The sequence below is a fragment of the Perca flavescens genome, chromosome 14 (assembly GCF_004354835.1).
Source record: "Perca flavescens isolate YP-PL-M2 chromosome 14, PFLA_1.0, whole genome shotgun sequence".
NCBI classification, from domain to species: Eukaryota; Metazoa; Chordata; class Actinopteri; order Perciformes; family Percidae; genus Perca; species Perca flavescens.
This window is the reverse complement of record NC_041344.1, coordinates 8,349,760-8,375,779: the sequence shown is the minus strand read 5'-3', so window position 1 is coordinate 8,375,779 and position 26,020 is coordinate 8,349,760. Positions and strand designations below refer to the sequence as shown.

At 41.5% G+C, this 26,020-nt stretch overlaps 2 protein-coding genes across 2 annotated transcripts in view; one reads left to right on the top strand and one right to left on the bottom strand.

The window, feature by feature from the left end:
• Positions 1–1,050: 1,050 nt before the first annotated feature.
• Positions 1,051–20,192, bottom strand: LOC114567735 (cell division control protein 42 homolog). Its single transcript, XM_028596837.1, has 6 exons — positions 20,015–20,192; positions 15,907–16,011; positions 5,158–5,230; positions 4,792–4,901; positions 3,772–3,969; positions 1,051–2,459 (listed from the first exon to the last, which is right to left on the bottom strand). Exons 1-6 carry the CDS (start codon positions 20,132–20,134, stop codon positions 2,370–2,372), a joined length of 696 nt encoding a protein of 231 aa, XP_028452638.1. The 5' UTR covers positions 20,135–20,192; the 3' UTR covers positions 1,051–2,369.
• LOC114567734 (gamma-enolase) overlaps positions 18,589–26,020 on the top strand; it is a 30,527-nt gene continuing 23,095 nt past the window's right edge. Inside the window, exon 1 of the mRNA XM_028596833.1 lies at positions 18,589–18,627. The gene's annotated coding sequence lies outside the window, so the exon portion shown is untranslated. The remainder of the gene's footprint in view (positions 18,628–26,020) is intronic.

Here is a 26,020-nt window from a genome sequence, read left to right as displayed (position 1 = left end):
GACACACTGGTATCGGATTGGTACTCGATATCGGCTGATTCGCAAGTTCAGGTATCGGAATCGGTATCGGGAAGCAAAAAAATGGTATCGGACCATCTCTAGTTTTCACATTACAGCAAGGATGTTGAGTTTACAACTTAGATCGTCGCTCTCGTCGTTTATTTCAAGTGTTGGCATCGTTAACTACTACATGTCCAGGTGTGCATGTGTAGGGTTGGGTAACGTTTGGATTTTTACGATTCCGATGACGAACCGGTACTTTAAAAACAATTCCGATTCCTAAACCAATTCTTGAAAAACTGAAAAATGACATCAAAGATGTAATATGTTTACTTAGCGATCACGTGCAGTGAATGGTTAATATGTTTTTACGTCCGTTTTGGTGAGCCCAGAGGGGAAAATATTGCATTTTAAAAGTAGCCTACATTTACGGTAGCTAGCTAACGGCAGACTACAGAGAAAGTCTGACATTTTACGTCCGTTTCGGAGCGACAGAGGGAAACTATTTCAGTCGACACATTAAGTGGAACCGAAATGAGGAACCGAAATGTGCGTTCTAATCCGGTCCGATTCCTACCGGCTGCGTAGGAACCGGGTTTCGGTACCCAACCCTATGCATGTGTGTGTATATATCTCTGTTAGACTGCCAAGCAGAAGCCAGTGAAGCTCTACTGAAGACTGAAACCCTAATCAACCAACCCTGCTATAAGCAATCTGAATCGCTTTCCACTGATATGGATGAAGTCAGGTTACAGTCACCACTTATGTGGTTGTCTTAACAACAACACTCTCAGATTCCCCCGGGAAACGTGAGCGCTGAGCCCCTGATGGTCCACTGAGCTGCAGGGAATGTTGCTCACCAACCGGATCACGTTTTAGCTGTGGATTTTTTTTAAATGACCTGCTTCATTTAGTTGTACTGGAACATAGGGCCAGTTTCAGCAAATATGACAGAAAGTTAGTTAGTTTAGAAGTCTTACCTACTGCACCTTTAATGCATTCAAACTAACCTGCTTTGGATTAAAATAAAACAGTGATTCTGGACCCGGATTGTTTTATTTTTTTATATTTTCCATTTTAAAGAATGTTTTTCTAACCTTAGTATACTGTGAGTTCAGACACATTTCTATCAGTTGCAAGTGTGACACAGACTACGTTTACATGCACATAATATTCCAGTTTTGGCCCTTATTCCGAAAAACAAAACAAAAAACAAAGACAAAATTCCGACTAAGCTAATGGAAGTGAATATTGCACTATTATTTGGGTTTACATGCAGATGTGCAAAATAGGATTTCTTGTCAAAGTTGGCGGACTTGTTGGACCGTGCGAACACAGCCTCCCTATTTCATTCCTTCATTTACGTTCTTGAAAAGGTCGGCGTTGTGATCTTTGTCCATAAACCTGTTGATATCCAAGTCTGTCGTAATGTTTAAAATGATCTGTGTTTCTCCTTCCAACCAGAGATGTGGGCTTTTCTTTTGGGCATGCATCTCTACCGCAAACTGTTGGCTGGTTGTTTACAACAACCATAGCAACGCACAGAGCTGACGGAAGCTGTAAAATGGTGCAAACTGCAGTAAAAAACCCTGATAGAGACGCATATTCCAAATGCTCCTAAAACCCGAATAATACCGGCATATCACCTGTCTTAATCGGAAAATGCTGAATTCGGAAAAAGGCCTTATTTGGAATGTCCAAACAGAATATGCTTTTGACATGACCTATAAAATAAAATTCAGAATATTGTCATATTTGTAAAAACAGTGGAGTATGAGTGTGCATGTACTCATTGTAACCGTCAGTTAAATTTCAATGTCCAGACTTTCCAAACCGCTGCAGGAAGCACATCTACAGCAGTTCAGCCTCACCAGAAATTCCAATAAATGAAAGACGGCAGCGTGATCTTTTTCAGAAATTTTATACAATTCTTGAACGTTTGACTAAAGCAGAACTCTTTTGAGAAATGTCATCATTTTGAGAAGGCGGTTGGCAGTTTGAGCTGTAACCGTGACTCCACCCACCGTTTTGTATCTTTAAGGCGTCTGAGGTGCAACCCTCTCTATTGCTCAACCTGCATCCTCCTATAATTAATTAAAACCCCGTTTCCTGGTTAGTGAGGAGTGTTGTTCACGTGTGTTAGTCATGTTATAATCGACACGCATCTAGGATGAAAACAAAGCCTGTCGAGAGCCCGTCTCTTGCAACACCACACCCACATTAAGCCACTACGGCTGAAGGCACTGTTTAAACATGTGTCTCTACCTCGTCCACCTCCACACCCTCCCTCCTCCCTCCTCCCTCTGTTCATCTCTTCCCCTCCGTCCTCCTCCTCCACCACCTTCTCCTCCTCCTCCATCCGGTGGCATCTATAGCAGGACACAGCGCTTCTTGGGTTTGTTGTCTGGAGGCTCCAGAGCTGCCAGGATGGCCTCGTCAAACACGTTCTTCAGTCCTCTCTGACAAAGAGACAGAAAAGAGAGAAACACTGTTAAGTTCCACGCTCCACGCAGAGCTTTCGCCGTAGCCTACGTAAGTGGCCTGAAGTTCATACTTGTGCGTTTGTGTGTGCTTTGATCGCTTTAAAAAGTAACACGCTGACTTATTGGGACTTCAGCTTATTCACCGTATCCCCCAGAGTTAGATAAGTCCATACATACCGATCTCATCTCCGTGCGTGTCCTAACTCGGTCTGACGCGCCCACTGCTAGCCTAGCTTAGCACAGATCCTGGAGGTAACCGGCTCCAACTAGCCTACTACTCCCAATAAGTGACAAAATAAAAATGTTCCTATTTACATGTTGTGATTTGTATAGTCACAGCATGTACAAATAACAAGGTCACATGAGAGACAGCCATCTTCTAACCGTATACATACTGGGAACTATATTCTCAGAAGGCGACGCACTGCTACTTGGGCGCAGTGATTAGCGCAACACCTGAAAAGCACCGTTGTTACTCTCTGCTCCTCGCCACGGGGCTTCTCGTGTGCTGCGAGCAAATCACTCCGCCCAAGTACCGTATTTTCCGTAGTATAAGTCGCATCAGTCAAAAAATGCATCATGAAGAGGAAAAAAACATATATAAGTCTCACCGGACTATAAGTCGCATTTATTAAGAAATTTATTTCACAAAATCCAAGACCAAAAACAGCCGACTCGTTCCTCCAGCTCTGGCCATCTTGCTTTCAGCCCGCGATTAGCCTTTTCGCCAGTGCCTCAAACTCTCTTTCTGCTGCTCGATTACCGTTTTCGGCTGCATATTTTACTACCTGCAGTTTGTGATCTCTTTTCTTTCTCAGTTGTCTTTAGGAGCAGCATATAGATGTCACAAGCCTAGAGCGCCCTCTCGCGGCTGTAGACGGTAATGTTTTCAGTATGAATTAACGTTTAAATTTTTTTTAAATTATATATATTTTGATATATAAGTCGCACCTGAATATAAGTCGCAGGACCAGCCAAAGTAGGAAAAAAAGTGCGACTTGTAGACCGGAAAATACGGTAGTAGAAGTAGCAGTGCTTTGCCCTAACGTTACCAATCTGCCTCTGTACCAAAACTCTTCAGAAATCTCTTCACCCGTAACCCAAAAAGGGATTTAGCGAATATTAGCTAGTTGTGTGTATACTGTATGTTTCAGGGATCTAGATTCAGTGGTTTGGTCTGGTCTCGGTCTCAACCCCTCAAAGTCTCGGTCTCGATACACTCTGGTCCTGGGTAATGACTTGGTCTCGGTTTAGGTGGTCTTGACTACAACACTGCCTCTCTGCGTACCTGTGTGAGAGCTGAACACTCCACGTATTTGACGGCCTTCAGCTCACGGGCCAGTTTCTCTCCGCTCTCACAGGTCAGAGCTCGCTGTTTGTTCTTGGCCAGTTTCTCCAGAGTGTTGCTGTCGTCTCTCAGATCCACCTGAGTCCCGACCAGCAGGAAGGGCGTCCGAGGGCAGTGGTGGGAAATCTCCGGCACCCACTGTGAAGAGAGAGACGCACGGACAAAGAAGGATGAGGCATTTCATCTGGGAGGCCAGAGTCTGGATTAACACCAGTCAGGAACAAAGTCACAGTAAAGTTCCGTCTTTGTTGAATAAAAACGATTAGTACATAGGTCTCTACGATATACAGTTTTGTGTTCTATGCATGTTTTCACTTTTCCTTTGACTATTGTTTAAAGGTCAAAAATACTCACTAACTAAATCCCCATCCCCAGTCAACAATATTGGATACCTTTATTGGAAAGTTATAGTCATTTTAAGTTTGGAAAAAAACACAAATGAGAGAAGACATTTTATATTACATCTAAACTCCTTTGCATACGAAGTCTGCAACTTTCTTCTGAAAAACACTATTTTAACGAGCGCCTGGCGCAGGTGTGTTTAGGTCGTGTCCATATCCACTTTTGCTAGTTTAACAGCGGAAAAAAGGGTCCGTGCACCAGGCGCATTGTTCACAAGGGTTGTTCTTAGTGTCTTTATTAATCATAGGTGTGTTTTGGGCGTAACATGTAATAAACCAATCAGAATGTCATCTCCCATTTCCTTTAAAAGCCAGGCGCGTTTGGACCTTGGAGCATTGCTTATATGATGGCGGATTTGCACCGTAATGTTTTTATTTGTAATCTTTTGCATGTTTGTGTGCTGCTGTTTGTGTGTGTAACAAGCATAGTGTGCACGTGCTGTGCAAGATAGGGCCCTTTGGTGTTAAAAAATAAATACAACCTTTTGTTTAGTCGGTTATGTTTCAAACCCAAAGCCAAAACGGACACTGACTAAACAACTCAACCACACAAACTCACCTTCTCTCTGACATTTTCAAAAGAGGAAGGCGATACGACAGAGAAACAGACGAGGAAGACGTCGGTCTGAGGGTAGCTGAGGGGTCGCAGCCTGTCGTAGTCCTCCTGACCTGCAGGGGGGGGGGAGACGCACAAACACTCGGCTCAACAGCAAACAACAACAAGCACGATGGACAACATGTAGCAGGTAAAGCTAAAGCACAGCCGCCTGCCATGGCAACAAGGGCATCATGACGGTCGTCAGTGAAGGAGATGAAAACGTTCTTCTCCCATTTCAGGAGACTTTCTACAAATACTACGCATGTTATTGTTACTGCAACTGTTCCCGTTGCCGCACCTTGTCATAAAAGGTATTTTATTGTTTACCTGCAGTGTCAAACAGTCCTAGAGTGTATGGCTCGCCGCCAATCATCACCGTCACTGCATAATTATCAAAAACCTAAAAGGGAGGGTGAGAGAGAGAAAGAGGAATAATGGGAGAAAGACAGGGAGGGAGCACAGAGGAAGGAAGTAAACATGTGAAAAAAAGACATATGATCTCAGACATTCTTTAAAACAAAACAGGAAGTATACGTCTCATCTTTAACAAGGCAAGTGAGTGTCAAACAAAAGAGACAGACACATGCTCTATACTAGTGGGTCCCAAACGTTTTCACGTCAAGGTCCTCTAAACTGACACAAATCACCACCATAGACCCCCCCAAATTTGATAAGATTTCATCCCAAGGTCCCGCAACACACACACACACACACACACACACACACACACACACACACACACACACACACACACACACACACACACACACACACACACACACACACACACACACACACACAATGTAGTAAAAAGGGCAGAAAATGTTGCTGGGAAAGCAACAAAGTGGGTATTCTATAGTACATAATTAGAACTATTAAATGTTTTTTTTCACCAGCCTGCACACGTAAAAGGTATGGACGCCCATTTCCACCAGTAAAATATTTGCCTTGTGATGGAAAAAAAAAAAGAAGGATCCTGTAGACCTTTGTATCTTAAAATAATGTAATTAAAATAACAATCTCGAAACAATGACTTGTTTTTATTGTTGATTATCTTGAGACAATTAAGCCCTATTTGCACAGGACTACTGTAGTATTACCTGGGGACCTCTACTCATTTGTAATAATTACAGAGGTCGCCTGTGATCTAAATTCCATGCGAATCAAAAGTTGATAAAATCTGCATCTTCAGTAGCCTGATAATCTGAATGAGTTGCCTTTTCAGTTTACTGCATTCAATCAGTCAGACATTTTTCTTCAAGTTGGCGGATTTCAAGTCGACACAAATGCTGGAAATCGGAAATAAATCCCTGCAGACTGTCAGTAAATACTGTACTGAGTTCATTGGAACTACCACGTTGTGGTCACCGACCTTAGTCAGACGTTGTTCCTGTAAGTTGACTTGGAACGACTTATACAGCTGGGTTTCTGGCTCTGACACAGGAACAGGACGCATTGTCTTAATCCCACAAACAAAGCTCTGATTAAAGGGTCAGTTAATTCACCGACGGTGGGAAACAACAGTTATTAGACGTCAGACCTATTGTACTGAACAAATGAGCTGCACGGGTGGCAAGTAAGAGGTCTGGAACAGGATCCATCTTCATAACTATATCTTTGTCTAAACATTTGGAAAGGCAGCAGACAAAAACTTGCTAAAGAAATCCACTGGGACCGACTACAATCATTAGATCAGGGTCCTTTGATCATGTTTTGATGCTCGCAAAGATTTCATATTCATTCGGCTTAGGTGCTGCCCAAAACGGCTTTAGTGGTGCGCCTAAAGCTTGATTTACTGTATACTTCTGCGTAAAATCTACGCTGTGGCTACATAAGTAGGTACGTGGAGACACAAACCTACGCCGGACCCCACGCCGTAGCCTGACGTGCACCTCTCCAAAAATGTAACCCTTGTGTTGACTTCGGGTCACATTGACCCGTTTTCAATTTTTGTTTTATATCAGAAAATATGGGACGTAGAAATAAGCGCTGAAAATGTGTAGAAGAAAAATTTAACAATTCAAAATGTTGTAAAAAGCAAAAATAAACTGAAAAAAAAAAAAGGCGTCAAAAAACCCCCTCAAAATACATGTCCTGAACAAACCCGCCATTTTTAAATAGTTTAGCCAGCGGCGTTATTTTTTTGCCGCCTCCAGCTTCTTTTGAAACAAAATTTGTGCCGAGAAACAAAAACAACACAGCTTTGACGTTCTGTGTGTGTGACGCGGCAGTTTCCTGCTGCGTCGCTGTGACGACCAGCCCGCTCGCCTCACGCATGAGGCAGTAGTAAATCTGCTAATGGAAAAAGGAGGACGGGGAGCCGTGGCCCAGTCGGGTCGAGCTGGTACCGGCAGTGGGTAAGCGCCGTTTGTTTCTCTCACTATGACTGTAGAGTACACGCACCCTCTGCACGACCATAAATCACGCTTTAGCCTTGTGATGGGAGAACTCTGTGTTCTCATTTGCCGGTGGAAGTAGGCGACATAACCTTTTGACAACAAGGCTGCGTCTTCATCAAACCAGAGATCATATATCACGTACTGTATGGTAGGTTTACTGGGCCTTGAACAAATCAAAGTCAATAAAATGATTCATTATCTTGCTTAAAATTGGATTTCAAACATTGTGTGTACATGTACGTCCTTACCATGCCTATGACTCAATGCTTAGAGAAACAGTGTTACTTTAAACATGTCAAACTGATGGAAACAAGCGGAACGCTCTCAGCAAAGGGAGTCTTGTTTTGCAGCTGTTCAGGTGAACAGGCCTCCCGTGGCATCACTCTCGTAGCTTTAGGCTGCCAACGTGTCAACGTGCCTCAAACCTCCCAGCTCGGTGTGAGATCGGAAGTCAGCTGAAGCAGGGAGTGTTTTATAGCCGCTATGCGCCTGTTTGAATTCACGGCACGGTTTCCACACGTCAATCCGCTGTAGCCTGCAGGCACGGTTTGTTTTTTTAATGTCGCTCCGTATGCACAGACAGGCTCCAGATAAACTGGAGGATGTAGCCTGTAGCAGAGGAAGCTGCACCAAGTATTACAAACAGGGATTCCAGCTAGCTTTACTCCTGCATCTGTTTGGTCTTTATTTAAACAGGCAGGCTCACAGCAGGTGACTGGGACGGCTTTTGCACGATGTCTCCTACGTCTAGGGCTGCATTGGAACCTCAATACTTTATCAGTGCTGCCTGAGATGTGGCTGTGTATCAAACCTTCAAATCTGCGTTCATTTTGTTGATAAAAACAATAGCAAAACAATATTAATAGACAACTTTTTCACAACAAAAACAAGAGAAAACTGAATAAAAAGTTAAACAAAAACTAAGGCAAAAATGCAAGACAGTTTTAAATAGCTGTATTTAGTGCATACAAATAGTGCATATACTATTATTAAATTATTCAAATTTCACACACAAAAAAAATTAAAAAGGCTTTAGGCCCTATCTTGCACACGGCACAGCGCAAAGCCTGACGCAAGTGTCTTTGCTAGTTTAAGACCGACGCAGTTGTCAATTTCCCGTCCAGCGTCCCATGTTGTTTATACAGCAAATGCACCTGCGCCCATGGGCGTGCTGCTCTTACAGGGAGGTGTGTTCAGGTGCATTCTTGGCGTATTGCTATCTTGAGGCAGCGGAAACTGATCGTGCCATTGACCAACAAAAACCTGGTCTAAAGTCAATAACGCAGCCTTTCATTGTTATTAACTAATTAATTAGTGAAATGTGCCTAGGCTCGTGCACACTATGCTTGTTACACACACAAGGACGAGCAGCAGCACACACACAAAAAAAATATATATATTACGGTGCAAATCCGCCATCATAAAAGCAACGCGCCTGGCTTTTAAAGGGAATGGGAGAGGACACTGATTGGTTTATTGCCTGGCGCATGGACCCTTTTTCCGCCATCAAACTAGCAAAAGTGGAATCGTACACGCCCTAAACGCACCTGCGCCAGGCGCTTCATGGCGTGCACTTAGATCGTTAAAATAGAGCCATTTATCTTTGTTGACTAAAATGAAACTACATTTTCATGAAACGACCACAACAAATGTCTGCTCGGACAGATTTAAAACATAATTGAAACTGTTTTAGACAAGTGTATTACTGCAAAGTTTGTGTGCAGCAGCATGTGTGAAAAGAAAATATGTTTTTTTATACATCTCTCAAAGTAACACACTAATGTTTGGTATTGGTACTGGAACACCATCTCTTTTGTACAGATATGAGCTTGACTCTAAAGCTCTTGAAAACATAGTTTTAAATCTTAAATACAACTTTATAATATTTGTGATTAAATGAGCAAAAATCGGAGATAACGGTTGGAAAAGAAAGTCTGCTTCTTGAATAACATGCCATTTCCTTTCACTTCATCTGTTCAGACATTATATTCATGTTTTCCCCTAGCTCTCTTTTAAACTAATTTTCAAACGATAACATCCTGTGTATTTTGATCAGACCATAATGTACAGTATTGTGTGTAATATGCATCTTAAGCTGTCCTGACAAAGAAAGGCAGTGAGATATTTGGCTTTGACTCTTTCTGGCCTATTTCCTGTTTTAGAACAAAAACTCAAAAGGAACAAAAAGTAGCCGGAATCACAACACATTACTAAAGTCTAAATAAACCAAATGACAAAGCAGTTTTGTTGAAGTTATTATTTTTTTGAATAGTGATAATTTGCCTTGTCATTAGTTTGCGTTGGACTGGGTATGTTGGTTTTACCGTTGTAGTTGAGCCCAGGCCAGCCCAACTACAGGGGAGAGGCTGCTGACACACAATTGTTGTTGTTTTGTTCTGGTTGCTCAGTAACAATCAGATGTTACTTGTTTTGTTTTTCCAGAAGTGAGAGGCAACCTCATACAGATTGACAAGACAGTTCAGGGTGACACACACACACACACACACACACACACACACACACACACACACACACACACACACACACACACACACACACACACACACACACACACACACACACACACACACACACACACACACACACACACACACACACACACAATATATATTATTAATCGATTATTTTCATTGTCGATTAATCAGGCAGATTATTTTCTCCACTACTCGAATAGTCGTTTGGGCTTTAAAATGTCAGAAAATGGTGAAAGATGTCCACAACTCAAAGATATATTCAGTTTACTGTCACAGAGGAGTGAAGAAACTAGAAAATATTCACATTTAAGAAGCTGGAATCTTAAATGGAGATGTTTTAGTCTTTTTCATAACAAATGACTCAAAACAGATTAATCAGCTATCAAAGTAGTTGGTGATTAATTTAATCGTTGACAACTAATCGATCGATGCGGCTCTGAAGTGAACTGCCTGACAAATGCACTCCAGATTACAGTAATTGTCACGTACGTGACATTAAAGTCTGATAAGGAGACATGTTTCTGAGGAATTGTTTCCTGGAGGAGACTTCCTCCCTCCTGATTTCTCTTATTGTGGTGGTTAGTCAGCTGACTGACAGGAAGCCGCTCAACCAGACGAGGCGCTGATGTGAAAATGCTCAACACAAACACAACGAAAGTGAAGACGAAACAGAAAGCCTGTGCATGTTTGCTGTGATGGATCTCCTACTGAAGGTGAAGGGAAGAACAAACTGTAGCAGTTGCAAAAACATTAGCATTACTTCCTTCAGGAAGGACACCTAAAGGCCCTGACACACCAACCCGATAATGGGCCATCCGTCAGTCTGGCGAGGTCGGTGACTCGAGTCTGTTGGGTGCGTTCCGTGCAGTTTATGTTTTGTATTACGCTCAAGTCGGCGTCGCTTCAGTGTGTTCCTAGGCACTTTTTGGACCTTGGGGAGCCGACTGATCGGTCCGACTGCCTTTTCTGCCGACAGTCAGCCGTCGGGGTTGGTGTGTCAGGGCCTTAAAACCCCCGCCAAATACGTGCACCTACGGTGCATTTTACGTAAATGCCAGTTTTATCATTTAAAAGGGTTTCATTTCATGTCTAACTTGACAGATGACGGCTGCACGATAATGAATCAAGTCATTAAATGTGATTATTAGTTTCAAAAGTTTAGGATCAAACTAGTGTTCAGCATAGAGTGATAGTGCTGCTGCTAACAACAGGATATACTGGCAGGAATGTCAGTAATGTCAGAATGTCACACATGCAATAAAAAAAAACGATAAGGGTGAGAAAACAATAGGACAACAAGCAATGCAAAATGCCATCATTGTTTCTGACTGACCAAACTGTTTAGCAGCCTGGATGAGTGGGAGGTATGTAATCATTCATAATATAGTTATGAATGATTACATACCTCCCACTCATCCAGGCCCCATCTTGATTTATATTATTATTATTATTATTATTATTATTATAATAATAATAATAATAATAATAATAATAATATGGATGAATTTCCCATTTGTTTCTTACCACAATAGAGTATTACAGTCCCTCCAGAAAAACGCAATTATGCGATTGCATAATTCAATGCGTAATCAGCCAAAGTCCGCATATTTAAGTGGGGGCCACATTTTTTCAAATATGCCGCACAAATTGCCGATTTCCGCGCAATATTATTTCATAATCCCCGCATTTTCGTTGCAAAAAAGTCACATATATCTTAGTAGAAAGTTGAAAAATGTTGCGTTTACTTCACACAAGAGCAGTCATTTTCCTCTGTTGCCATGGGAACGTTATGAATGGACGTAATTACGCGACGCGAACATAATCGAAAAGCAGGATGTGGGGGATCACTTTTTTTTCTCTTTTTCATCAAACCGCAGTTTTTGCGAGTTCCCGCAATTTCATTGCATAAACTTGCATAAATATCATCATATTCCATCGCATTTTTTAAGAAAACGTGCCGCATAATCAAGGATTTTTGCCCGCAACAATCACAAAAAAATTAAAGTCAAAAAATAAGTTGTAATATTATGAGAATATAGTCGGTATTACGAGAGAAAAGTTTTAATATTACAAGAGGAAAAGTTTTAAGAGGAAAAGGGTTTTATATTTAATGTGTAACACTATGATTGAACTGGGCTAGAAATCAAGATAACATAAGTTTAATGGTATAACTATTGAAGGTGCTCTAAGCGATGTTGGGTGACGTCACTTCTTGACGTTCAAAGTATTTTCAAACAAAACGAGGCTAGCTCGCCTCTCCCTCCTCCTCATCCCGTCCCCTCTCCCTCCCTTCTGTGCACTAACGCCCCCCCAACCTCCACCCCCAAAATCCTTCTTGCCTGTTATTGGCTGGAACCCTGAACACTATTTGTTACGTTTGTTGGTGCAGGTTGGCCAGTGACCACCAATTTGTTGTGTTTGTGTGTTCAGGGGACAGGCAGCTCGCGGATAGTGAGGAGATATTTGCTGTATGTGACAAAAAAATTAGCCTAAAAAACATGTGATATCACTTAGAGCACCTTTAATTTCTATTTCAACTCTTATAATAATATAATATATAATATTATATTATTATATAATATAATAATTATTAAACAAATATTACAACTTTATTCTAAAAAAAAGGCGACTTTCTTCTCAAAAAGACTCAAAACACTACGACTTCATAAAAAAAAAAAAAAAAAAAAAAAAAAAAAAAAAACTACAACTTTATTTGTCATTATGACAAAATGATAAACACAGATGATCGAAACGTAAGAGATAGTACTATACTATTTATAAGTTGTATCCCTCTTTAATATCTCTGGTTGGATTTAGATTTTTGTACAACTGTGATTAAGCACTTTGATTTGTCCGGTACTACTTACTATACTAGACTTACTATATAACGATATATTATGATAAAATCACAAAGTGTGGTTTAAAAAAAAAAAAACGGTACTGACATATTCAAACCTAATGGTTAAAAACGATGGTGGGTGGGGGGGGGAGGTGCGAGAAACACAGAGGACAGGAAGAGGAAGATATAGCTGAGTCAGCACTGTTGGTTCTGCAATCCTCTGATCTAACTGTGCTGACTACTGACAGACAGAGAGAGAGACCGACAGACAGACAGAGACAGACAGACAGACAGAGGGAGAGAGAGAGACAGACGGTGGGATGGGGTACCGATAGAAAACAGGAGAGAATTACTCAACAAATTGCAGTCAGCGGAGCTGCCCATCAACTAGGGATGTTTAAGATATTTCCAGCAGGACAGACCTGCCTGTCAACAGTCACTCAGCGGTTTTCTAAACCGAAAAGTCAAGAGTTTGCAGGATCAGTCGAGCTGAGGCGACCACATTTTTGTGTGTGCAGAGCCTGAGAGGACGCTTCCTCGTCGCGATGCTTCAACAGGACAGTTAAAAGTCAAAAAAACCTAAACAGGAAGTGTAGGGAGACGGACCCCAGAGAATCTCAAATAGGTCAACTTGCAGCTACATGAAAATAAGCGAACACACACACACACACACACACACACACACACACACACACACACACACACACACACACACACACACACACACACACACACACACACACACACACACACACACACACACACACACACACACACACACACACACACACACACACACACACACTCTGAGGATTGCAATCCCATCGGGCTGGCTACATTGCACGCGTAGCGGACGTTCCAACACTGCGCTCCCACTATAATCAATGAGACTGGCGTCACCGGGCACGAGAACAGCGTGTTAGTGGTGCGTGTGCTCTGCCGAGATCTGCTCTACAAGCGTAAAAATAGGACATTCTTCTATTTATATTTTTTCGCGAGGTGCGCGTGGCCCTTTTACACAGAAATAGATCGAGAGTTTATATAAAAACTACAGATATACAGGAAACCACTTAATGACTGTCAACGAGCATACTGGCAGTTTTGTTTTGAGAGTAGGGCTGGGATGGTTACCGTGGTCACGAGACGCCTACCGCGGGTCTGAGCTCGTCACCGCCATCACCGCCAAAAAACATTGGCCTGCACTGGTGTGCATGTTGTGTCTATTGACGTGGAGTCGTTGATTCTAATGACATGGATTGTGTCCGATGACATTGTGCCTAACATGGATTCAAGGTTTTCTAAACAAAATTTAGCAAATCCGACCTTTCGTGAGTTGGGGAGCGGAATGTTCCGTGACATATAATAACATTCCATTCGTGTTGACTGCCTAGGGCTGCCACCTCTTAGTCGATTAGTCGACTAATCGGTCGTTTGTCGACTAAGATTTCTTTAGTCGATTAGTCATTTTTTAATGCTTATTCATGCTTAATTACTCATTTCCAAGAAAGTTCTGAGCACATTTATGGTAAACACAAGATTTAAAGTGATGCTTTTGCAGGATTAATTGTGGAGAAACTCAGTTTTACAGATGGTTAATTAACTACATTTATATTGTGCTTTTCTAGTCTTAACCACCTCTCAAAGCACACAGCTCTGTCAATTAAATCAACTAATCGGTTAGTCGACAAAATCGTATAAGTGTTAGTCGACTAAGAATTTCTTTAGTCAAGGACAGCCCTAACTATTAGGCCTATATACGCGAGAGTACCTGTGTAATGGACATTTCTCCGTTCTCAGCTGAGGCAGACACATTAACGTTACAGCTGCAGTGTTTACCATTGCACATTAGCCTAGCAGCTAGCGGAGTTTCCTTCTGCTTATAGCTTTATCCCTCTATAACGGCACGGTTGAATTTCAGCCTGCATGCACGTTTCGTAGCCTAAAACAGAGCGGCTTACATTGGTAGAGAGAGCAACAAGTTAGCGGACTCTGCTCTCTGTCTGCTCAGCTGCTAGACTGGCTGCACTCGGCATTGTCGGCAAACTATTTTAATTATATTTTTTTTTACTTGACAAACGAGCTTTCTGAACTGTCTGTGGAATGGATCAACGGAGATACGCTACTCTCCATTACTGCATTCTCTCCTTGCGCGACCACACGGGCACTGACCTCACTCAATTAAGGCACCGTGCCACTCTCACTCTAACCTACGCTACTCTCGAAAGGGGGTTGCGGTATACCGCTCTACCGCGGGAATTTCTTGCTTTTCAACCGCGGTAAGAAAAACATTTTCATTTCTTGGTTCCCTCACCTGCGTCCTCTGATAACAGCCAACAGTAGATTGATGTTTTCACAGCGCTGTGCTCCAAAAAAAACTGAAGAAACGCCAACAACAGTCCCAGAGCAAAAGTTCTCCGGCTCGTCTGTGACTCACACAATCCTACGCCGTGTGTGCAGCAGGTGTAGCCGGTAAAAACTGCGGCACGTACGATCCACTTTTTTTTTTTTTTCATTGTTTTTGGATGCCGGAGTTGCTGTAATGAACGCACGCAGTCAGGCAGTTAAACACGTAAGAAAGTGATCAGTTTAACCGGATTATCCAGACAATGTATTTCAAAGTAAACAAAAAGTGTGAATCCCCCTATTGAAAAAGGACACCTGTAAACACAGCAGTGTATGTACTGTGATTTGAAGGCCTTTTTACGGACAGATCACTGCTCATGTAAACAACCGTCCTCTTAATGGCGGCTCAATTCACACAAACTGTAAACAAGTATCACTTCCTGTGTGACAGGAAAGAGCTACAGCGGCAGCGACTGTACAAGAAGAACAGGGAGTGGAAAAACCTTGATGCTGCTGCTGGTTTGCAGACTGTCACTTTCAGTATTAGTTGATTTGTTCTGTGCTTTCAGGGTTTCCGCAGGTCTCAAGAAGTCACATTTTTGACTTTGTATGACCTTTTTAAGACCTTTATGAATGAAATTTAAGACCTATATCACAACATTAAAGTGCAACGAAATGCAGAGTCACACAAGCACTTGCAAATTAAAAAAATATTAAAATGGAATAAAAGCGACACGGAATAACAATGATCTGTACATAAATAGCAAATTATATTTGGACGAGCGAGCTAGAACTACCACAGAGTAATAAAAAAAAAACATTTCAGTGAGCATTAGAGGCAGCGTTACATGGACATAGGAACATTTAAGACCTGCTTACAATTATTTAGGACCTAGAACACAACACTGTGGAATTTAAGACTAACAAACAATTTGAATTTTGAAATTGTAGACTTTTTAAGACGCCTGTGGAAACCCTGGTTTTGAAAAAAGCTACTCACCGTGGGGACGTATTCGGAGGGAAACTTGTTGGTGGTGTAGGAGATGAGCAGGCAAGTCTTTCCCACAGCACCATCACCAACCACCACACACTTTATAGTCTGCATCTAAAGAGGAGGAGGAGAAGGAAGGCAGGGAATTAAGGAGAGATAAGTGACCGGTGAAAAGTCTTATCATTTCTAACCCTGGCCCGCATTGACGCTGGAACGTCACTAACCCTGGCCCGCATTCACTGGAACGACTTCTAATCCTCTAATTCGGTGCGAAAAGAGAAAAACCCGTCCAGACAGTGACTGAAACATGCTGCTTTTTAGATTTCAAACATTCAGGGTTCAGCGCTACGATTTTTTTTTCACTTGTCCGAATGGGCAAAATTGTACTTGCCTGAAGTAAATTTTTACTGGCCATATGCAATTTTTTTTTAAAGTGCAACATGCAGCGGCCATGTCAACTAGTGTAATTAATATAAAGAAGTAGTCAAGGTACAGTAGACAGGATGTGTGCGTGGAACCAGGGAGCAAATGGTCTAAAAATGTATCAAAATCTTTGTTCTTTTGACATTTTTTACAAAGTGTATCCAGTGGTGCATGCATGGTTTCCTTTTATAACTGTGAACATATTCCATACACCTTGAAATTCAAAAATATTCAACACTCATCACAGATAAGGTTTTCTTTTGGGGTTTTGGACTCTCGGTCGGGCAAGACTTGTCAACTGGTGAAACTTTGTTGAGCATGTTTAGTATTTTCTGGCTCGTATGCATCAGCTGCATGTAAACAACCGGCAGCCTTCAGGCTGTTTGTTATCAGGTGGCAGGTTGAACGGGATGCCATGCCAAGCATCCGTAAGCAGTGTGAAACAGAAACAATGAGTAGGTTTACGTGCACACACAATAATATTCCACTATTATTCTGAATAGGACAACAATCTGAATTTTTTTAATGGGTCATGTCAACAGCATGTTCCGTTTTGATATTCAGAATAAGGCCTTTTATTCCGAATATAGCATTTTCCAATTAAGACATGTGTGATATGCCAGAATTATTCTGGTTTTAGAGGCATTCTTTGGACATGTGTACAGCGCACTCGGAATTTGCGTCTCAGTCGGGGTTTCTACCGCAGTTTGTGACAGTTTACGGCCTCTTGCCGGTTTGCGGCTTACGGTCAGCTTTGTGCGTTGCTCTGGTTGTTGTACACCAACCAACCAGCCGACAGTTTGAAAGGCTGTGGAGAGATGCATGGCCAAAAGACATTATCAAAGACTTGGATATCAACAGGTTTTTGGATATGAGGCACACATCGCAACGTCGACCTTTTCAAGAAGCTGGTTGAAGGAATGAAAGAGGGACGCTGTGTTTGCACGGTCCAAATAGTCCGCCACCGCTGGAAAACTTTGAAAAAAAACAACAACAACTATTTTGCACGGCTGCATGTAAACGGGAATATAAGTGTAAACAGCTTAGTGTGAATACTGTCTTTTTTTGGAATAAGGACCAAAAACTGAATATTACATGCACGTAAGCGTAGTCAGTATAAATCAGTGTTAAGTACACACTGGCTGGAGATCCTGTGACCACTCAGACGCTGGGCAGCTCCCATACCCAGGCTGGTGCTTCATTAAGGGGGACAATGGTAAAGGGGTATGGGGCTGCCACTTCATCACTGGCTCTTTGTTTGGGCCTTTTGGCAGTGGCAGCACTCAGCTGAACTCTGATGAGTCAGGGACAAGTTAACTGGTCATCTGCAGGGACGGTGACACCAGTTAAGTCTGCAGAATTCATGCCTCCTCCGCCGAGATATTTCACAAACACATGCAGACATTTCTGGAGAATGCAGCCATTAGTGGCAAACAAGTCTTTTAAATGCACTATTGTTTCTTCTTCTACACGCTGTAATCTGCATCAAGTTGCTGCTTCTTTAAAAACAGAAGTTACCGGAGGGCTTGCTGCTGAAAAGGTTAGGCCAGTTGACGAATTGATCGGTAGGGATGCAACGATACACTCAACTCAACGATTCGATACACGATTTTAAGTTCACGGTACAATATTCTCCCGATTTATGTTAACAGAATGAGCTGCAGACAAATGGCATTTCTCTCACGGGGAAAGATTATCTATAGAATAAGCAAATACATTTAGTTTAGAGAGAGAAAAACCTGCTATTTAATATGTTTGAGAACCTGTAACCTGAGAATGTTAGCAATTACGCAAATATCAAAAATAGTTGCTGATTCATTTTCTGTTGATCAAACTTGCGCTCTAATCATAGAGAATATATAAACTGGACCAACAGATCCCGTTGCTCCGCACGGAGACCAGTGAAGGATATTAGAAGCACTTTTCCGGTGAGCGCTGAGCGTTACTGAGCAGCCTCCAACTGAGAGAGACGACGTAGATGTGACGTGAGCAACGTGTCTGAAAGTTGTAAGTCTTCTGGTAGCTGTGCCAAGAGAAATCTCAATCATTCCCAATCTTACAGAGACGGAAAGCGTAGGTATATGTAAGGAGATAACACAGGCACAGGCTAATTACTGATCACTAACATGCTAGTTAACATTAGTAATTAAACCTAAACAGCTAACGTAAGTTGAAACTGCCTGTGAGCTTCTCCTGTACTATACGGTAATTCCTCTACTATGCGACAGTAAGTCGCTTGGTTATGACACAATCGTTAGCCTATTTTTACAAAAACGTCTGCTACGGAGCCATAACGTGAGGTACAAGGTAATGGAGCCTTTTATACATTGTCGTGTTTCTTTAGAAATAAACAATGGACAAATAGAGTCTTTACACGCTTCAGATGTAAAGTTATTCGCTGTCAAAGTGATGTCAAAATGAATGGCAGTCAATGGAATGATAACGGGAGGTGATCGCTTTGTAGCAACAAAATGGCGCCATAGGAGCTTTGAGTTTTGAAGCAAAGCTTACCCTTTAGCTCTAATGGACCTTTTTCACTGCAGACATTTTGACTTGTCATAGTAGGAAAAGCACAGCTGAAATTGATAACCTTAATGTCCCAGTAAGCTATTTCAGTGAGTCAGCATGCACAATACCAGGGCCTCTCTTAAGTGGAATGCAGCCATCATTAATGGTTTGGAATGCACCTTTGCTTTTCCTACTACAACATGTCAACATGTCTGCCCTACAGCCAAAAGTACTGATTATGAAAACACAAAGTAAATCTTCAAAATGGGAAATGAAAGCAAACGGCAGGTCCTTTGAGTTTATATATAATGATGAAAATAAGCATTAAATAAATGATAAAAAATTGGAATTTATCAATTGTCTGAGGTAGTTAGCTACTGCCTTAACTAAAAAACAAAATGAATGCGGTCATTCCTTCAATATTGCTGCTTGTTGACAACTAAGACGTCACACGGTAGTGTGTATCGTCCATCAATCAACCACAGACGGCTTAAAAGTATTCAAATTAAAGTTTTTGAGCCATACATGATGTGACATCAATCTAATTTCACTGCTTTTCAGTCACTTCCGCATAGAAAACCGTGGTTAAGAACTTACAAAAACCTAATTATCGCCTTTATTGCAGGCGAGCACTTTGTTTGCACGGAGTTAAAGTTATGACATGACGATGTTAGCTAACTTGTTCGCTGCATTTACAAGCAACTGAACATTGAAAAGTTGACTCCTGCGAAGCTAGCCTACGTTAGCTAACGCTAAACTAACGTTGGGTCGGTGGCTAACGTGCTGCGTGCCATTTACATCCGCCAAGACCCCCACCCATAATAAAAAGGCATGTTTCAAATGAGTTTAACATGAATATAACGACAACACTTTTCAGGGACTAAGGTTACATGTATTTTGACTCGTTGACACTCTGGCTTAACACACAAACACACACCGGTAACTTTTCAGCAGTGATTTCACGTTAACGGTTAACTGAAACACAAGCTAGCAGAGTTAGCTAGCTTAACGTTAAAGGAAATCGTTTGTTTTGACAGCTGCCGGTTAGCAGAGTTAGCTGTCAGCAGGCTAACAGTTACAGCTTTCACAATAAAAAGAGCCAGTCTCAAGTATATTGCTGTTCCTCTGCTGATATTTCAGTGTTTGTCGTCAGTAAATCACATTTAAAGACAGTGACAGATACTACCTTGTCTCTTGTCAGCCGCCGGAGTGCTGGTAATGTTGTGTTACGTTCAGGTGCTTCCCGTAAACTCCCCTTTCCTCCAGTGCGGAAAACGGAAATATGACTTATGGTATGCATTGACATATATATTGACCAATAGACGGAGACCAGTGAAGGCTATTAGAAGCACTTTTACGGTGATCTCTTGCTTTACTGCGCAGCCTCCAACTGACAGAGACAACGTAAATATGACGTGAGCAACGTGTCTGAAAATTGTAAGTCTTCTGGTAGCTGTGCCAAGAGAAATCTCAATCATTCCCAATCATACAGATACGGAGAGTATATGTATATGTAAGGAGATAACATAAGCACAGGGTAATTATTGCTAACTAACATGCTAGTTAACATTAGTAATTACACCTAAACAGCTAACGTAAATCGAAACTGCCTGCGAGCTTCTCCTGTACTACACGGTAATTCATCTACTGTGCGACAACAGTCACTTGGTTATGAGACAATCGTTAGCCTATTTTTACAAAAACGTCTGCTACGGAGCCATAACGTGAGGTACAAGGTAATGGAGCCTTTTATACATTGTCGTGTTTCTTTAGAAATAAACAATGGACAAATAGAGTCTTTAAACACTTAAGATGTAAAGTTATTTGCTGTCAAAGTGGCGCCAAAATGTATGGTAGTCAGTGAAATGCTAACGGGAGGTGATCTCTTTGTAGCGTCAAAATGGCACCATAGGAGGTTTGAGTTCTGAAGTAAAGCTTAACCCCTTGGATGGTATGTGAGTATGTTCAGGGTATGTTCCGCTCCGCTGGATGTTATATGTGAAGCCTAATTTGTTGTTTCCGTAACGTGATGTCTGGTTTCCTTAATTTTCTCAAATCTAAAGACAAACAATTTTAAGTTGTAAAATTTATAATTTTTTACATGTATCTTATTAAATCTTCTGACTTAAAAAAAAGGCTTCTGAAAAAGCTCTGTCTGTCTGTAACACTTAGTTATTTTAATAGGTCTATATCAACAATCCCCCACAGTTTGTTTTCTTCTTTTTATCTACAATTATATTCACTATAGACTATTTGCTTTTATCTATACAGGACTATGTACTATTTATTATGCATTTTTGTAATCATTTCTAAGGAAAAGTAGGCTATCAAATCCTCTCACTTTTGAACAAAATTAATAAATGTGACCCTGTGACACAGATTCACAATTTCAACTTTTCCGTTTAGTGGCTTGATAATTACAAGAAAATGCTTTCAAAGGAAAAAACAAACAAACATCAAACCACCAAATCAACCAATGCAGAGGTGACGAGTGTGTGCATGAATTCAATTTTTTTGTTGGAAATTGATCTTCGGGGGAATTAATTCTGTGCACCTCAAAGGAGACAAAGCAAGTGGTGTGCATGTTGCTTTCTGCTCATTAGGCACAAGAAAATGTTTGAAATATTACAAACAACAAATAAACGAACATAACATTAGATGCAGTTGCAGGTATTTGTACACATACACACATCTGCCAGTTTATTGGGTAGTTTTTGTTGAAATTGCTTGAGAAATGTGTTGAATCAACTTCACAGTAATTTTAAAGGTGTAGTTTGTGATGCTGTTAGATTTAAATGTAAATTAAAAATGATATCTAGTTTCCCAATGACCACCAGAGGGAGATGAACTACAGACTGTTGGTGTTTTACTGTACTGCAGCGAACGTAGGCCAAGGGCCCCTTAGCTGAAAGAGAGACGGATCAGGGACTCTTACTACATATAGTGTATAAAATTGAGTTTAATGTTAAACTGGGCCTCTGTAGGGCGGCCTATTTTCTGGTGCATACAATACTAAGCTATTAAAATAATGATTATTGATATATATTTATAAATACATCATGTTTTAATGTTAAACATATATGTAGCACATTGAATCCTTGTGCTTAACTGTATCTGTGGATGGCTATCTTACCTACAGGCCAGTAAGTCTGTCATCAATGTGTAGCCTGCATTTAAAAACAAATCACAAATAGGCCGATTTATCTTTCCTAATAATATGTTTTATAATATTATAATATAATATGTTTTATATATATTTTCATACATATTAACTTTTGAAAAAACACAAACAAACATGAATTTGGGGCCCCCCTGCAGTAACTCTGAGGACCCCCTAAGGGTCCCGGACCCCCCTGTTGAAGATCTCTGCTGTAAGGGTAACTGCATTCAATGCTATGGATAGATAGATAGATAGATAGATAGATAGATAGATAGATAGATAGATGTGAGATTTGAACTTCCATATATAGATATGTATGCAATTAAATCATGCTTTTGAGGCTACCTCATATGATTAATTTAATGGCTGTATTTCAGGCTAAACACGTGGATGATGTGAGCCTGCCATACAATCCTGTGAATGGATTCATGGAAGCCAAATTATTAATGACGCTTCTGCTTCACCAAACAGACATTGTATAATAGAAGATGACAGTGGGGATCTGGCTGTGAATTCACCAAGATCCCCCCATCTACCAGAGAGAAGACGTTGGATCGGAAGCTGTGGACTCGAGACTTTGACTCAAGTTGGCCTTAGAAGTCACAAAAAAAAACTAAAACTTGAGAGTCCCTAAAGATTTAACTTCTGCTTGAGCCTTGGAAAAACAAACAGTCAAGCATTACATTTTGGCAAGGCAGACTTTCTGTGCTTTATCAGTTCTATTACCACTGATCCATTTGATAGATTGTATGTCTGGATAGCATCTAAACAAAACATCTGGTATGTTGTAGGGAATACAAGTCAATATATAAGATCTTGAGTCAGTTTCTCAGGTGATTGATGAAGCTAAACTAAAAAAAGTATTTAGCATGAGCAGCAATAGGCAGAGAGTTCAAGTAGTCTGGATCAATGGAAGTACATTTCCAGGATAATTGGTTGACATCCCTCACCTTCCAACGTTCTCAAACTCTGTTCCCTTCAACAACAACAAACGTCGAGCTAGCAAGCTACACGCTCAAAATGTCAAGTTTTGAAAAAAAAGGTTGCTATTGCAACAGGGCAGGCCTGCTTGGTTTTTCGGGGAATGATCGTAAAGATTTACAAAGAATATGTTTGCTGCATTTACCCTCGAACTGGGACTTTTTGGGACCGATTGGTGGGTTTGCTGTGGACAAAGTGGGAGCGTGTCTATGTTCCCCGGATCCTATGTTCCCTGAGTCCTATGTTCCCCGGTCTGTTACTTTTTCCACCATTACTTCCAAATTCCATGAAAAATAGGCCTATGTAGGCCTATGCAACCCAAACCTAACCCTAAGACCCAGATTGATAGTTTTCAGGGAACATAGGACCCTTTTACAGAAAAAGGGTCCTATGCTCCCTGGTATGTATTGCTACAGGGGAACATAGGATCCTTTTTGGCAAAAACGGGGAATATAGGACCATTTTTCTAAAGAAGGGTCCTATGTTCCCTGAGCGGGGAACATAGGACCCGGGGAACATAGGGATGACCCTGACAAGGGACACACAGCGATATACCAGTAAGAGAAAATAACCATGTATCCAGCTAGTTTAAATACCTCATGTTACTGTATTGTACGTGGTGTTTTCTTTTGCGGGGGTGCAAATGTTCCACCTAAAACAAGTTCCTTCCCGAGACTATTTTGCAGAGCCACCGTCGCTGCGTCCGGAGCTTAGTGGCGCCCCAAGACGATTGTGATTGGTTTAAGAAATGCAAGCAACCCAGAGTTTTTTTTTTTTTTTTACTCCTATCCCAGAATGCATCTGTGGTGTGGCTAGACCTTACTCCACAACGCTGTGGAGATAGGTCTGGCAATGCGTGAGTAATCAACAGGTAATCAACAAGTAATCAATGGAAAAATGTGGAAGGCAGGAACAAAATAATGAAGATAAAGACTTTCTGCGTTACGTCTTTAATAGGTGTTTGTTTTGGCCGTCCCGGTTGGTCCGTGGTGTGCCGTAGGTGGAGGGGAACTCGCTGAGCGAAAGGCCAGTCGACCTCCAATGGTAACGCAGCAGAATATGAGATAATTACAATGCAAGGCACTTCTCCATTACCCTTTCCCTTCCGGAAAGCTTCTCCCTTTCACTCACTTCAAAAGCATTTCATCGCACTTTGATCTCTCCTCATTGCTCTTTTTTCTGTCCTTCTTTTCCTCTTTTTTTGCCCGCAACCTGGTTTTGCTCTTCCCTCTCACCTCCTCTTCATCTTTCTCTGTTTCTATATGCATGTGTGTGTGTGTGTGTGTGTGTGTCGCTCGGCCGTGGTTTACCGGGGGGATGGATGTCAAGGACGTTGTGCTGCTTGTCTCCCAAACATAATCCCATTAAACTCAGGAATTTAATTATAGATTATCTCACACGGCCTCACACAGTCTCACTCACACACACACACACACACACACACACACACACACACACACACACACACACACACACACACACACACCAAACACAAACTGGCTTTACCCTGTCGCCCTGTCAATGTGTATCAGTGTCACCCTCCAGTCGGCATTAACAACTTCATCGGTCTGTTTTTAGAGCAGGAAGGACGCAGCACAACATCATTTTGCAGTGAACAAAGGAAGTAAAACAAACAGTCACCAGTGCACACAGCACGTCTGAAACGCTGTAGCTGCAGGATGAATGTGCAGGAATCTTTAGGCACACTGACATGTTTTAGTAATATGTGTTGTACAGTTTGTGTGGTGTTTTTACTGGAGCATTTTACCATCAATAAAAATAAAAATACAAAATCATTGCAGTCCTTTTGTGACACTCGAAGTTGTGTAAGTTCTAATTCCCATACAACATAGTATTGCTTATGTTACAGTAATACAGCTACTGTAAACCAATGAGAGGTGGCCACAGAAAATACTGGTTTCTTTAAATGTAATACCGGTCCCTGGTGCCTTTAAATGTAGTTCCCATAAAACCGTTAAACCACAGTTTTAAGAAAGTCCACAAGTAGTCTCGCATTGCCAGACCTTCCTTCACAGCGCTGCGGAGGAGGGTCTGGCGAGTCCACAGAGCATTCCAGGATGGGAGAAAGACGTGCTCTGGTTTATTGGCATTTCTTTAAACCAATCACAATCCTCTTGGGCGGCGCTTTAGCAACGACGCCTCTGCAAAATAGCCTCGGGAAGGAACTTGTTTTGGTGGAACGTGTACATTCAAAAGTTGTTTTAGTCGTGCAACAGAAAACTCAGATTGGACAGATAGTCTAGCTAGCTGTCTGGATTTACCCTGCAGAGATCGGAGGAGCAGTTAACCATAGTCCTCAGAAATACACCAGAGTTTAAAATGCCAACACAAAGAAAGCCCAAGGCAACGGATAACCGGCTTAAATAAGTGAAATCCGCTGGAATTTCTGTCGGCATTGGAACAATCCTTCTTCTCCGGGGACTACCAACGTTAAATAAACAACCGCACTCCTGCTCTCCCTCTGACAGATTAGATAGAGTCAGCCAAAGGCGGGAGTCTGGCACAACCACCTCCGATTAGGGTGACCAGACGTCCCGAAATCCAAGCAGTTGTCCCGAAACCCAAATCCTGTCCTAATTGTCCCAAAAATTAGAGCAAAGTCTCAAGACCAGACTCTCGAGTAGTTATAGTCTGATCGCAATTAAAAACTATTCATGGGGATTGAGTCGTCCTGTAGCCAGTTCCCGTCGTCATGATTTTTTATTTTTATTTCCGGGTTTACATGACAGACAGTTGAGTTTCTGAATAAAAATAATTAATCGTTTTGGTGCGGAGTTTTGAAATTCATGTTAAGTGCAGGCAGCCACCAGAAGGAGTGATTGGATTGGATGCTGCTGATGTTAAAGCGCAGACATGACAGAAAGTTGAATTCCTGAATAAAAATAATTAATCGTTTTGGTGCGGAGTTTTGAATTTTTTTTTATCTGAGATGAAATTTAGTGGGGCTTGAGCTCCCCTAAAAACGGTCTAAAATCGCCAATGGTCCTCATCAGTGTTGGGAGTAACGCGCTACAAAAGTAACGCAATTAC

What these genes read in the sequence shown, in the direction of transcription:
- LOC114567735 (XM_028596837.1), bottom strand. Translation starts at nt 20,134, where the DNA reads ATGTCAATGCATACCATAAGTCATATTTCCGTTTTCCGCACTGGAGGA. An exon ending in CCTCCGAATACGTCCCCACG is followed by an intron (nt 5,231 to 15,906) that starts GTGAGTAGCTTT and finishes CCTCCCTTTTAG; the next exon opens with GTTTTTGATAATTATGCAGT. An exon ending in TTGAAAATGTCAGAGAGAAG is followed by an intron (nt 3,970 to 4,791) that starts GTGAGTTTGTGT and finishes CTCTCTTCACAG; the next exon opens with TGGGTGCCGGAGATTTCCCA.